Raw genomic sequence first — 15,288 nt, 5'->3', positions numbered from 1 at the left:
CATTCATGAAAACAAATTCTTCCTATTCTGACAAATGGAGCCTACAATGACATTCTATATCTGTGTTTAACATCAAGTGCCTCATATTTGGATATGTTTACCTACATGCAGCATGGTTGAGGAAAACATACACAAGTGGTGTATGTTTACTTTATTATTTGCGTGTAAATCTTTTGTTCATGGATGTAGCAAGCATTTGTGAATTCTTACACAATGATTTCTATAGTATGTTCCTAATTGATGAACCGGCAATGTTTTTGCAATATCTATGAAGGATAAAAAATTTACAAAACAAAACATAGACGTGATGTACGTGCGAAAGGTGTAGTGAATTTCTTCCCAGTATATGTTCTATTGCACAGCTTATGTCCTACCTCAGCTTGTGTGCCAGGGATAGGTTTCTGTGGGGGAAATTTTATGTTTTTACAGTTGTATTATGTTCTAGTATGTCAATTTCAGTTGTTTTGATGATACATTTGTACATAGGCCAGATTTGAACATTTCTTACCTGTGTACATGTAGTTGGTTTAAGTTTGTCACTGGAGCATACTCAAGCACATTACTTGTGTGGTTTGTGTTTTTAAGTTGCTGATAGAAATTGAGAAGGGATAAGGCAAAGATTTGAAGCTTTATGTAGTGTGGTAGCCAGCGTAGTACTGCCACTTTGTGGTACATTTTAGTTCAGAAGTTTAGGTTTCTGAAATTGTAGCAGAAAAAAGGGGAAAGGAAATGTGTACTTTTATTGTCACCCTGCATAAATAAAGTAAGTTTGTTCACAAGTTGCTCTGTCATTCTTGTATGTTTCTTAGAGTACTTGTATCTTTTTTCTATTGTAACTGTTTTAATGTATAAATCAGTACAAATATGCAGAAAAATACTATTCAAGCCCTGATTAACTTGATAAGAAAGTGCATCGTACCACGGTGATCATACAAACAGTAAAAAAAATGTCGCCCAACAGCTAAAGTCATCATTACTGGAAAGCTTAGCCTGGTTGTCAGCCTTTTTAGCTTTCGTCTGCTCCCCACGATTCGCTAGCGGCCAGTAGCAAATCGTGGGGAACGGACGAAAGTAAAAAGGCTGACAACCAGGCTAAGGAAAGCCCACATTTAGCATGGGGTTATCTTGGATACAGCAGACAAGAAAACGAGACAGAGAAAAAGATTCTCATGTTTAATTCAGGACACGTCATCTTCAGTGGGTACAGTGGGTATAAATACAAAATCCTGCAATGCACCATGGGACAGCAAACTGTAAAGCACTCTGGGTAGTTAAATCTGCTGACATTTTCAAATTAGAACGACACAGCAAACGAGAAAGTAAAAGCAAAAAAAAACTCAAATGTGTGTAAACCAAGGACACAAGTTGTAGGAATGACTTCCAAATAAGACCAACAAAAGGCTAGAACGTGTCTAAAAAAAATAAGATGCAAAGACATTTCAACAATTCTGAGTTATAAATGACATATCTTACGACAGAAGTGCAAGATATATCCGTGGTAATTTAAGTGAGTGAGGTCACAAATTCGGTTATATCTAGACCAATCAGGAGCCAGCAATTGTACAATCTGGAAGGACTGGCCAATCACAGCCAGCATTCTACAGCCTATCATGCATACGTTAGGCACAGCTGACCAATAGGAAGCCAGCATGTACCACATGCTCTCAGCCATAACATGTATACATGTGATGTAGATCACTAATATCAATTCCCTATGTAAAACCAGGGACATCTAGCCATATAATATCATGTACATTTTGAGTGTTAAGGTTTGTACATTTTATGCATTTTGCTCCATTTGGTTCTTTTAGGTTTCAAAGCAATTAATGTTACAACTTCATGTCGTGGTATAATGTTGTTATCAGTTTTGTTTTTGTTCTTGTACAGCTAGGTCTCGATACTTGCTAATGTCAGCTTAGTACATGTGAAACCAACAACCGAACTCTCTATTGAAAATAAGTCAAGCATATGAACACAGCATTGAGTACACGTAAGACATATTGTGTTTACATGGAATGAACTGAGTTGACTAAAGTTGACTACCTCACCGACACAAGTTGTGTTGTAATTAAGTAACTTTGCAATGTGGTTTGCCGTGACTGTATTTCTGAGCCAGAGTTTATAACAAACATTATGAATTGTTTTCTAATACAACCAGATTCTAATTCCAGCAAGCTTCCTCTAGCATTTTAGCTCAGAACATTACAGCACAGTACGAGGAAAAATAAATGCTTTTTGTACAAGTCATCAAGTGCTTTCATATGGTAGTATTGGAAGTGATTGTGACAATTGGTAGCGTTCTCAGCAAGCTCTAAGAGTCAGGCTTTTTGGAGGCTTAGAATTTTTTCTGTTCTCGTATCAGTACTGCTTATTACATTTTTCGTGTACCTTTTCTATAGATGGACATTCCATTAGGAAAAAAACACATTAAAAGCTCCCCAAAAAGGCTTACTCTCAGAGCCTGCCAAGGAGGCTACACAATTGGTATTTTTAATACAAATACAAAGTTTTATGTAGTTCTAGGAGAACCACATAAAACTTCCTTTTACTAAATTGTGCTAACAGTGTAATTATACTGTTAATCATCACCAAAAACAAGGACTATACCACGTGAAAGGCAGGGGTGGGCAGGTACAGACATGGTGCTAAATTCCACACAATACAAACCACTAATACCAAACAACAATCACTGCTTGTCCCTAACTACTTAACCTTCTTCCTACTAAGCCAGCCTTCAGACACCATGTTTATGCTAGTCACAAGGCCTCTTAGCAAGAAAAGGGTTAACTTTTAGCCGTACCACCTTTTGTATGCTTACAATTGATACCCAATCAAACAATTATGGACAGAAAGTTTCAATCTTTTTTTTTCTTTTTACAAGTCCACATTGGAAACTACAATTAATACTAATCTACATTACCCCCAAATTACACAATGGCACAACCCACTATTCTGTCCAAAGTTGTTTGATTCTGGATCAGTACACTAATTATCAGGGGTGGTCAGGCTAGTAGGGTGGGAAAAACAATGAGCACGACAACACAGATAAATTAATTACAAAATTAGGATTAGTGCCTACTTTTAAGCTCGCTCATTTACAACAGTTCTCTTTGGAAAGATTGGGTTTCAAACAGGTCTGTAATTCAACAAGGAAATCCACTAATTAAATCCAGTCGTAATGATTCTATCCACTTTTCTATTGGCTACAAAAAAATAACCTCTCTCTCTTCAATCTGTGATGCTTTGTCTTAAAAACAGGTCAGTCAACTGTTTATTCTTAGTAACTTTCTTTTTCCGCTATTTATTGTTCTGACATGAAACCAGCCCAGTTGAAACGTAGTGACTACTTGACAACTTTGTACACCCCCCCCCCCATGTCTGCCAGAATGGTTCTGTCCGATATCCCCTACAGTACAGTACATTACACCAGACCAGTGGCATATTTTTTCTACAGGCTTCATACATAAAGTCTCACCCCCTTCATAATGCATTAACTACAATCTGTACAGGTTCATTTTGATTTAATCAAAAACTTCAACTTTGCTTGTTCAGTATTCTTTATCTAGATTTTTAACATTGATACACAGAAATCCACACAAAAATTCACCTTCAGTGCTTTATAATTTTTTTATCTTGAATAGCCTTCCCCAATGGCGCACCCAATAACATTTTATACTGGCTCCCAAAGGCAAAGTAATGCTCTACGCATTTTACAGTAAAATACCACCAAACACTGTAACAGACCGATCCAATAGCTGCCGCTCTCTCATTGGTCGAACAACTAATTGCCGTGCTGCCATTGGTTGAAGTGATAATTATGACGGACAGTAAGGATCGGTCTACTGTGTGAGGATGTGTGTGGATTTCTGCTCGCCCTTTCCGGCATCTTAAATCCAAACCAACATGAATAGTGTTCAGTCTGTCTTCAGATCACACTGCATTTTTCATACAACACAGTACAAATCTTACCGTCTAAAATATCTACGTATTACAATCTACAAAAAATGCTTGTAGAGTTACCCGTCCACTCTCCGGTGGCGCGTGCCGTTGCCCTTGGCAACAACAACAATCACAATGTCATGACAAGGCCCGTGGAAAAATCAGTGGGGTCGTTACCATGGTAGCGACCTAAGTAGCCTTGTCCGATGACAAACAAGAAAAAACACGCTGTCGTTGCTACGTCTCAATAGCAACCAAAAATTACCCCCTAAACTGTCCCATTTCAATGAAAAAGTCCCTTCCACGTTTACCCCTCAACCTGAGTGACAAAAAGTGACGATGACAAACAAATCACCATAGCAACCAAACTTTGGTTTCCATGGCAACCGTTGCAAATCACCATGGCAACCAAAACTCCGTTTCCATGGCAACAGTGTGCTGTTACCATGGTAACGGATCAGTTGTCGTCTTCGTAGTCGTCGTCATCGTCGTCCGTGTATGGCGTCTCTCCTCTGGACGACCCGATGCTGGACTGGCGCGACACCGCCCGACCTCCCGCCGTCGCCATGGCAACTTCCTGGTCAACGTTTACCGACCCGGGCAACCTGGGAAGGACAAACAACAACACTTATTATCATCAAGTCTGGGGAAAAAAAAGGAACCATTCCTCTTCTCATTTTCTTCAATAAAAATTTCCTTCTGAAAATGCAGGAGATGATGTTTCAAAGGGTTTGAAATTCAGATATAAGATTGGATATTTTATGGCCTTGCCAACAGTTTTGGCTAGGGTTGGTCAATTTTTTCCTAAGACTGAGCAGAAAATGCCTTTTCTTTTGCATATATAATGCTATTGTGAGCAATAGCCACTGAATGTGTTCATAATGAATTGTGTTGACTTTTCTATCTCGTATTATGTCTGTACTTTTTGTGTGTCAGCTGAAACCAGTTTAGTTCTGCCTGTGCTGACCTTTGTAATGATCAGTTTCATTGCCAATAATTACAAACAAGAACAGACGCCCACCTGGATAGAGCAGACGACGCAGCCGCTGGGAGGGGCTTGACGGTGGTCGCCATGGTAGCAGTTGCCGTGGTGAACTGTGTGGTGGACACGCCCGCCTTGATGCCGCTGGGGCCAGCGATGATGGAGGTACTGGTGCTGGCTCCTCTCGCCATTTCTGGGGAGGAGGGAAAATCAGCAAGACTTAGAGAGATGAAATCTTTTCTCTTCATTAAATATCAGGGCTCAAAATACTGGGTCCATATGCACCTTTAATTAGTTAGTGCAGGTAAAATTGGGGCTGTGCAGGTATTTCTGACCAGAAAAAAGGATTTAAAGCTCCGGATTTAATTTCTCAGGATACGATGTACTAGATGAAACAGTACATGAAACAGTATCTATATCATCCAGTGATATGGACACAAGTGCACTGAAAACAAGAAATCAAGGATTTCAGACTTGTTTGGGATTTCTGTGGTTGTCTTGGAACTGAAGAGGGGATTGTACTTCTGAGTCATCTTTAGCCTTGATGTCCATATCAATCGAAACCAACTCCAAACCTCCCTGCTACTTGGGCTTGAAACACACAAGTTAGCCTCCCAAAACAATATGTCCATACTTGCAACTTACTAGAAAATTCCTTAATTATGAGTCTTACCTTCAACATAAGGCTCCAGTGCCCTGGGCACCAGGGTCTTGGCGATTTTGAGGTTCTCCGGGGCGCACTTTCCTGACTCCAGTCCGTACGCCATGCCCATCCGCTTCAACACCTCGATGTCATCATGGATCTCAAACGTGTTGTCAAAATTAAACAGATACTCGTACCTGGAGGAAGAAATGTCTGTTAGTGTCTGCTTTTTTCATACACAGCAAATAAATAGTAGGAACTTCGAGCATGTCTTGTCATACAAGATAGCAGGCTTGGTTGTTATTTTGTAACAGATTGGAATTTCCAGTGAAAAGAAACAAGATTCATGTCCCATGATGTCTGGCATATATTTGCAATCCTCTACTCCCTGAATTCTACCATTTTGACCTCTAATTCTCAAATTTTGAGACCTTCAAGTTCACCCCATTTCCTGTGTCTGACCTTTTGAATTGTCATTCTGATTCTTTCAAACTTCCCCCACCCATGTGCTGTCAACCTACTACATGTCAGACCAGAGTGTAACAGACACACCAACCCACTAACAAACCCACCCAAAACAATACTCCACCAAACGTTGTGTAGAATCTTTGTAGATACACAATCTAATAATCCACAGTCACAGCACAAAGTCTAACATTGCTGTACTGTTTGCGTCCTTACTTGTCGTTTGAGATGCTACAGTCGATGACAGTTTTCTTGCTGGTGTTGACTATGATGAAGGGCAGCTGGATGGCAGAGTTCTGGTTGGGCGGCCCCGTGCCGGCCTGCTCCATGCGTTTGTTGCGCTGCACCAGGTTCTTGAAGGCGATTTGCTGTAGTATCAGCTCTTGTAGCTGCTGCTGCTTCTGTTTGATCCTGTCTATCCGCCGCTGCTTTTCAAGCTGTGGATTTAACACAACAGTTTGTCAGAAAATTTTAACCAATTCCTCGAATTTTCACATAGAAAAAGGTTCAATGTTTGGCAAGTGCAAACCAGCTCTTTTTAACTCACTAGGACTCTCCCACCCAGGAATTATGTCAGACAGAGAGACAAACTCACAACTCAGCCACCTAAAACAATACTTCTGTACCCAGACATAACCCAGATATAACAGCATCTAGAAAATGTGAATTGAAGATAGTTAGGAAAGCATAGTCAGTGTTCTGACCAGAATTTTTCATAGCGTAGTGAGAACCCTGTATCTGTATCTGTATAGCCAGTAGACCGCCCTTTGGCATAACAAACCAGCTTTGCTGGTACACAGTGTGGCGGCAGCTGGCTACATTACACCGATCGACTTGTTACACCTAACCCTTGAACATCTAACTCTGACAAAGCATGAGACTAACCTCTAGGTTCTGACACTCCTGTGCAGAGTTTGTGGGCAGGCCGATCCACTTGATCTCCTTCTTCTCCTTGGAGATGATGTTCATGGCCATCAGCACGTTCAGCGCATCGTACACACGTCTCCGGATGTTCTTCTGGTCGTATGCCTGGGGGGAAATATAATAATATAAGTCAAAAAAGTCAACATCTGTGAGCAAATGTAAGATGTTTCTTAGCCAGTGTTACCCTTAGTGTTACGCAAAATGGTGGTTATACCGGCTATACAGATACAGAAAAAAATGGCACAAGGAACTTTTGAAAGCAAATGCAAGATCTTTCACTCCCATCTCTCTTAATGCAAAAAATTCCTATAGAGAAATATACACGTTGTTGACAATACAATAGAGGCAAGACTTGCAAGTAAATGCAAGCTATTTCACTCCCATTTTTCATCGATTGTAAGAATGGACAATAATTGTGATGCACAATTTTGTTCGTCTCCTATATACTATTGCACTGCTTGCATATATGTTCCCTGGGCCATTCTGAAAAACACTCACTGATACTGCGACCCTTGTAAAAGAACACAGAAACAAATAAACAAATGACCACTCACGTTGCCTATCTGATCGGAGGGTGAGAGGTGCCTCTGGGGGTCGCTGAACTCTGCCACCAGTTCGTCTGCCACCTCGTTATACGACGTGGTGCCTTTCCTCTGCACCTTCTCACAAACCTTCATGGAGAAATGTCGCAGACCCTTCCCACCCTTCTCTCCCTTCTTCCTTTTGCTGGGAAACACAGGAAAAGATGTTAAACTAACAAAACAACACTAGGCCAGAGGCTGCGAGATCCAGGTTCAATCTCTGGTTAGATATTTTGGCACTTAACACCCTACGGCCTCAAAAAGGCTAAGTGACTACCTTTATCTTTACCTTACAACACAACATAATATAACATAGACACAGCACATGCAATCTGATGCAATCTTCAGCTCCTTAGGATCTAAGAAAACTTTTTGAATACTGCTTCAAAAATGTAGGTGGAATATACAAGAATCTATTGACATATTCAGGAGCTTACCTTTCTGAGAAGTCTGCTTCTATGAAGTCATGAGTTCTCTTTCTCACTGGTGCCCTGGAACAAGGTCAAGCCAAGGTCAGAATGAGAAGTCAAGAAAGTATACAATCCTTTGCCTCCAGAATTCTAACATATCAGGCACAAGGAATAACACAAACATCTTTGTACACGAGAAATGAAACGTTTTATAGCATGTGTTTCTATCGACACATACACAGCTTTAATGGCATTTTGTACCACTTTTCAGATGAGAAGCTATTTGAGATTTATACAGTACACATGTCATGTAGTATAATCCTCAGCCCTTACCCGACTAGTTGTATGTTCGGGTCAGTGACGACTGTGGTGTAGGTTGTCTGCTGTGGTCTGGCCGGACTCTGCTGGACCTGGACCAGCTGGGCTACCGGCGTCGGCCGCGCGGGGCTCTGCTGAAGGATCTGAAAAATTTTTTGCTGTTTTAAAGGGGATAAAGGGTTAAAACTAGCGTCTAGAACAGTTCACATCAAGCAGACAGGAGCAGTCATGGACAATCACAGCATAGAAGCATCATCATACATTTATCAGATTTCGAAATTACCTTTTCAAGCTATAATTTTTGGCTGTTTTAAAGGGGTAAAGGCTTAAAACTAGCATCTAGAACAGGTCACATCAAGCAGTGAGGAGTATTCATGGAGAATCACAGTATAGTAGCATGGCATCATACATTAATGAGTAGGAATACTTGAAGCAATAAAACTTATCCGATTTCAAAATTACTTTTTCAAACTATACTCATGCACAATGAAAATTTGTGATGGGAGATGAATAGATTGTCAGTATTCAGTATTAGTGTATTGGATCGTCAGTTCAAAACTTTGTACATATAAAGGATCAAAAACAAGTGATGGTAAGTTTGCAGAAGCAGAGATTGCCTTACCTGTGGTTGGACTGTTCATTTATTAGTTTGTTTTATTCACAGTTGCTTGTCTGTTTATTTATTTATGATTGCATGCTTTAGGTTTGCAGAAGCAGACACATTCTTACCTGTGGTTGGACTGTTTGTTGCGGTGTCCGGTTTACAGCAACCATTCGGAGCTGGAAAATACAGCCACAAAACAAATGTCAACATCGACATATACCTACATATCTAAATATATCTATAGTTTTTGCAAAATGTTATATATACTGGACTGTCATCTTGTAGTCTTGGATGTTCTATAACAAAGAAACTATTGAATATCCAAGACTACATATTGTAAGCAGGTGCACTAACACTAGACCTAGAGTGTATTTGCCCTTGTTATGGTTAATCCACTAAAATAAAAGAAACTCACCATAGGCGAGGCGGGTGTGTTTGCAGGCCCGAGGGTCTTGGGTAAGATGATGGTTTCTGAGATCTTCATGGGTGAAGATTTCATGGGCGATACGGCCGTGATCATGGGGATAGTTGTCGTGTTGGACAGCGTCACGTTCGCAACTGTGAAAACACGAGTCGTTTCAGTCAGTGATTCATTTTTAGCAAAAGATTCAAGGAAGATACTGTACCTTGTTCTAGTAGAGGATTCAAGGAAGATGTACTTTTCTTAAAAATTGAGACTAAGAGTTGGAGGCCATAGCTTTGTTTTCATTCATTCAGGTAACAATTACTTTGGGTTTCCATGGCCTTTCCAGTGTCCTTCTGCCTATCAATCTTCCCGATCCAAGTGCTGTTGACTTATGCTCAAAGTTAACCCCATTTCCTATGCCTAACCTTTTGACTTATCATTCTGCCTGTGAATCTTCCCCCATGTGCTGTAACCTACTGTCTGGACAAGCACACACACAAACCCAACCAAAGCAATACTTCAGTATCCAGAGGTAATTTGCTAATCCCATGTTGAAACCCCAGCCTACCTTTAGTGGGTGAAGTGTTTTGGTCCTGATGAGACCTGACGAAGCCGGCCAGTTCACCATTGGTGTCAATCAGCCCAACCTGCACAAACAACACACAAAAAAGCTTTAGTATTAGTTGGTAAAGCTATTGTCAGAGACATTTTTAGAGGAAATTGAAGAAATAACACATCACCAGATAGAAACACTTGAAAAAGTTGCCTCAAAAATGCTGCCATGTATGAATTTGGGAAATTAAAGAATCCAAACTCACATCATCATACCATTTTGAACAATAGCCCCTAAATACAGGTCTCATTCATTGTAGACAGAAACAGCCATCGATCTCGGACAAAATTTTCTGCCACAACCCAACAAAGTCTCAACTTAATCACAGCACTATATAAATGGCCCATCCCCTGTGGTGTCACCAAAAACTACTGTGGCTCAAAACTCTGTACAGATACATATAAATGTACAAAGACCAAATGTATCCAGTACAACACAGGCCCTTGTAACTGAACACACAGGCCATGGACAGCATACACATGTTTTGGCTCTAAAAGTTGAGGACAGCTCACAAATCACTGCATGTGTAGACAAAATAACCTTTATAAGGGTTAGCATACTACAGTACCAACCCCCAAGGTTAACTTCCCTATTAGCAAGTGTTACACAATTTTCCCTCTACGGACTACACTATATAATTGCTCAAAACAAAATAGACATGAAAAACAGGCTTTTGTACCCTGAAATTAATTCTATGTTGATAATTTTAATGAAGTCCCCATACTTACACGTACCATGGCAACTGGCTACCCCTTTAAACTGGTTTTAACTCATTAACATGGAACGTACCATTCATTTTTTACTGTAAAAATTGCCACTTCTATTGTTACTGTGAAGCCTGCATTTTCAGAGATCTGTATCACTTTTTAATAACTATTTCCAACTCAAGTTGAAGCTTTTTGTCACTGTCACTAAAACGTTAGCATGGTACTAAAAGAGTTAACGTTTTTGTATGAGGTTTTTCAGGGAATGGTATGACCTGGGTGTAACGGTCGCGCCACTGCGGAGTGAAACTCGACACGGCGTGTATGGGAGGCGTATCGGCGTTACCTGGCCGGGCTTTGTCAGCGCACAAACGAACCTGATCAGGGGGTATCCCATAAACCAGGCTTAGGCTACTCAGCAAACATTCATTAAAGGTAGCAGGGACGGAAGGAAGGGGAGGCATGATACAAGACACTAGGCAGGGCTCTGACCCCGAGCAATGAAGGAAGGGTGCTCCCCTCTCCCCAAAATCCTTGAACCCCTCCCAAAATGTTTAAATTTAGAGTTTTCTCTTGTGTTTTCATGGATTCGCTGATTTTTCTTCAACCGATTAGGAAGCACCTATCCCCTAAGAATTTCTAGAGAGACCCCTGCTAGGACTCTACTGTATATCTGGGAATATTCAAACTGATTTTATGTTTGCAGATTTCACAGTTAAACCTCCTTTCACTGACAAATGTTCTACCTTGTGTTACATTACTATGGTTGTTCCAAAGGTATATTCAAAATGCAGCAAATAGATTCTTTTCAACTCTATCTTGAAATCAAATCCGTGCAAACTTAAACCGATTTACAGTAATTTTGGAGGGGATAGGAGAGGGGTTATGGTTACTGGTAAATCCTAGCAGCTCACAGAGATATCTTGTTAGTTTTCACTCACACGTGGGAGGGGGGTTATAAGGGGCATTTTGTTTACATTTTACTTGCTTTACTGATATTTAATCTACCCCCGAGTTTATTTCCTTAAACTTTCAACATACAAAATGAAATGTTATCATACTAAACTTGAATGAAAAAAATTCTTAAACACTGAAGTGATTCTAATTTCTGTTCACAAAAACAATCTTTACGTAAGTATCCAAAAGCTTTCACTTTAAAACCACTTTTTAATTGCCAGTTTTCTTCTATGTACCTCTCTACCTATTCACAGTGCTACAAAAGGTTGAAACAGTGCTAGAATTTTCCCACCTTCCACATAACCTTTCTCTGCATTTAATTTTCATGTTCCGATGGGAAAGGTCATTACCCAGGGTTCACCTGGAGGGCAACGGCCCCATGGGATAGGTGGGGGGGTGTGAAACCAACCAACCAGCAAAAACCTACTGTTTGACATTGTTATACATCAAACTGTACAACAGAGATATTATATCCAATACAAATAGTATAAAATACACATATACTTATCAAGGTATGCAGATGAAACATCAGAAGGAAAACAAAACAATGCAGCTATGAAAACGAACCCATAACCACACATATTGTACATGCAAAAGCTACTATAAACTTTGAATGCAAACCAAGTTAGGTAGTGTCTGTTTTAAATTTTCACAGGATAATCAAATTTACAGGAAATGAACTATCTTAAATCTTTGTAAGGCATAAATGCTGGAGTGTTTTCTTTTCATAGGTAACAAATGTGTTCTGTTCACTGCAGCAATTTAAATGGTTTAAATCCCAACATCCAGACTTGCCACGTGCCATTTATCAACTACAGTCTTGCGTATTTTCAGCTGCTACAATACTACCGTAAATTTCGCCATTAGACACTTTTTTCGTTGCCAAGAACTTTTTGGCTACAAATTACGCAAGTACAACAACAACATAAACTTACCACAACACCACAACTTCAAGTTCAACAGTCAAGGACAGAAACTCAGACCATTACTTCAGCTGCCTTTACATAATACAGGCAGCTGGGAGAATTACACATGTGGGGAGGGGGGGCAGACTGGTCAGTGGCCCTGTCTCGAGTCCACACAAAGGCGAGAGCTTACATATTGATGGAGCCAGTCTGGGACCACTGTGTGTGGAAAGAATGGTCGCTTGCCGCTTTGTGCACTCCGCTATTTGTATTTCTAAAGGATGACGGCCATTCTGTTATGATCCTTCCCTGTTGAGGGCTCAAAATTCATCATTGGGAATAGGAGCACTGGTGTATGTAGTCAAAAGGTTTAGGTGCACAGGAAAAATGCTGGTGCAAAACATAGGATAAAGTAGAATGTAATTACAAAGCTACATATCTTTTGATCAATTGGATCTGAAATTCTATTGCTAACTTCAAACTTTCAAACAAGGCTTTTATTCTTTTTTTGATACGCTTTTCAAGAATATTCTGTAATATTGTGTAAATTACTAGTTATACCTGGACTGTGACAACATTTGATACCTGTGTCCTGGCCCATGTGATAAACTTCTAGGTATCACTGCAAAATAAAACTACCACAAAAGCTTCTGTATTTACCGTAACAGAGGCAAAAGCCGGCAATACTGCATAGCTACCTTTGTAGCCAGGCCTCCTCTATTGTTCTGTTGACCCTTGATGAAAGACTACCTCCGCCGAATAGAGGGAACAAAAGAGAGCAGAAGAGAGGGCAGAGGGTAGCTGGGAAGTGGAGCCATGCGTAACAGCCAGGCCAGGGAGTTCAAGGACATCCCAACTGCCACATGGGGAGTTTAAAATTTTCTCTTGTCCCTTTTAATTCAAAACTCCCAGGTATTTTCAACACCGATTTTGAGTCATACTAGTCAGCTGCTAGCCCAAGCAATGAAATCAACAATCCCAAAACACCCATGTTTCCATGAAAAATAAAATCTATGAGAGCATTTAAAGTTAATTACTGATGCTTAATTACTGTATAATAATTTCAAAATCATTGGCAAGTCCTGCTTAGAACCAAATAAGCAGCCAAGAAAATACAAGACTAACCAGGAATAGTATGCAAGACTTGCTATAATTTTTATACAGGATAATTACTTCAAGACTAGTGTCAAGAATTTGACTGCAAGTTTTCTCAATGTAGCAATCACGTTGCCATGGCAATAATGACGTTATGGGTTTTAAATTTACTGCCCAAGCTGGCTCCCTCCCTACACAAACAACCAACCTTACACTTACAGGTCACTCAATGTCCACTTCTACACAGGGCCAAAGTCCGTCAACGGCTCCGGACTGATGGCAACTTCCTGGGTTGGTTAATTTTTCAGAGCCTGATAAATTTTTGTTTATCCATCCACAAAAGTTAGCCTCCACCAGGCCTTTCTACGGGGTTATGGATCACAGAATTCGGCAAAAACAGGGAAATAGTTGCCCGGCAGGGTCAGTCCACGGGCAACTGAACTTTTTGGTGACTAAACTGGCTAAACTTTACTGTTTTCAGACCAGAGTTGTTAGTCTGGTAGAGACGACACAAAAGGGCTGTTTTTTTCTTGTCTCCTGAGTTGATGGATCTGTGACAGGTGACCTCTGACCTCCCGGAACATCTCAGGTCACCAGAGGTCACGGCATGGCCCCATTATCTGCATGTCTCACAGAAAGGCAAATCTGGACGATTTCAGGTGAAATTCTTAACAAAACTGCCAGTAAAATAACCAAAAATTCTCTATCTTTATTCTCTTTTGCAATCTCAGTCACCTAAGTATGTGCCCCTCTCAGTTGAAGGTTAATTTTACCCCTATAAATGCATGTACAGGTCTGTTTGAAGAAATACACAACAAAGGCATGTCTGGGCACATACTTCCAAATGCCTGAAGCCACTAGTAGTATGCACACCGAGGGGGTACTTGGTACATATGACGTCACTCTATACCGTAAACTTTGATATTTGTGTTGTGTTTTTCACAGTTAGTGGTTTTCCTTGAGACTAGTAACCACGAAGCCATAAAATTAGGAAAATATAAACCGGACAGTGAGTGAGTAAGTGAAGAATGTAACCATCTTTAAAGTGTTGGTCCTTGGAAGTTTCCAAACAAAACTGTACCTTCCTTGACCAGTCAATTTTGGCAAAGAAAAATGGACTACCTGCTTTAGAGCAAAGCATTGTCTATTCAATTTCAAGACCAGTTGTTCACAAGTAATCCTCTGCATAATTACAATACATGATTACATCCACATGTTGTCCTATTGTGACACAAATTCTGCTCAAGAAAACAACAACAACATGATCAACAAGGATTTGTTTGCTTCTAATCCTTCTCTTCATCTGTTGGATTGATGTGAAAATAACGACCTGATAGAATTTGCATGAAAATACGGTGTACAAGGCTAATGAAAACAATGCATTGGAAACAATCCCCAATTTCCAGCAGTGCACACATTTTGGGAAGCTTTGATTTCTTTCTTTGCTGTACGTATACTTTGCTACAAGATACGTACGCAGAATTTCTGCATACCTGCACTGGTGCAAGTAACATTGAAGTTTACCTGGGCCAGACAATGATGTGGTTCGGTTCTTCATTTGTGTAGAAAAATTTCGGTTCTTTAACAGTTGCAACATCAGAAATTAAGGTTAATTACTAACTGGCAAGAGAGAAAAAATGCACAGTGCTTGAAAACAAGGCTATCTACAGGGGTCTCCCCAGGAATTTTTAGGGGAGTGGTGCTGGAATTTTTTTGTAGGGCACATAGTGAGGGGGGGAGAG

The 15,288-nt window shown here is 40.3% G+C and overlaps 1 protein-coding gene across 3 annotated transcripts in view; it reads right to left on the bottom strand.

Annotated features, from left to right (window-relative positions):
• Positions 1 to 1,159: 1,159 nt before the first annotated feature.
• Positions 1,160 to 15,288, bottom strand: part of LOC109485051 (transcription factor Dp-2-like) — a 23,280-nt gene continuing 9,151 nt past the window's right edge. The window contains exons 1-12 of one of the 3 annotated variants that reach the window (XM_019788449.1): positions 13,766 to 13,850; positions 9,841 to 9,919; positions 9,282 to 9,424; positions 8,992 to 9,042; positions 8,278 to 8,420; positions 7,972 to 8,025; positions 7,508 to 7,679; positions 6,915 to 7,058; positions 6,246 to 6,466; positions 5,595 to 5,761; positions 4,961 to 5,114; positions 1,160 to 4,544 (exon numbers count right to left, since the gene is read on the bottom strand). In XM_019788449.1, the coding sequence (XP_019644008.1) occupies positions 4,397 to 4,544; positions 4,961 to 5,114; positions 5,595 to 5,761; positions 6,246 to 6,466; positions 6,915 to 7,058; positions 7,508 to 7,679; positions 7,972 to 8,025; positions 8,278 to 8,420; positions 8,992 to 9,042; positions 9,282 to 9,386 (1,359 nt within the window). In that variant the 5' untranslated portion in view covers positions 9,387 to 9,424; positions 9,841 to 9,919; positions 13,766 to 13,850 and the 3' untranslated portion in view covers positions 1,160 to 4,396. Of the gene's footprint in view, positions 4,545 to 4,960; positions 5,115 to 5,594; positions 5,762 to 6,245; positions 6,467 to 6,914; positions 7,059 to 7,507; positions 7,680 to 7,971; positions 8,026 to 8,277; positions 8,421 to 8,991; positions 9,043 to 9,281; positions 9,425 to 9,840; positions 9,920 to 13,765; positions 13,851 to 15,288 lie in introns of those variants that run through there. The other 2 variants (XM_019788447.1, XM_019788448.1) reach the window with 2 other exon arrangements.

This window comes from Branchiostoma belcheri, unplaced genomic scaffold (assembly GCF_001625305.1).
Source record: "Branchiostoma belcheri isolate BF01 breed outbred unplaced genomic scaffold, Haploidv18h27 scaffold72, whole genome shotgun sequence".
NCBI classification, from domain to species: Eukaryota; Metazoa; Chordata; class Leptocardii; order Amphioxiformes; family Branchiostomatidae; genus Branchiostoma; species Branchiostoma belcheri.
The sequence above is the reverse complement of the archived record's forward strand: the minus strand, read 5'-3'. Positions and strand labels throughout refer to the sequence as shown.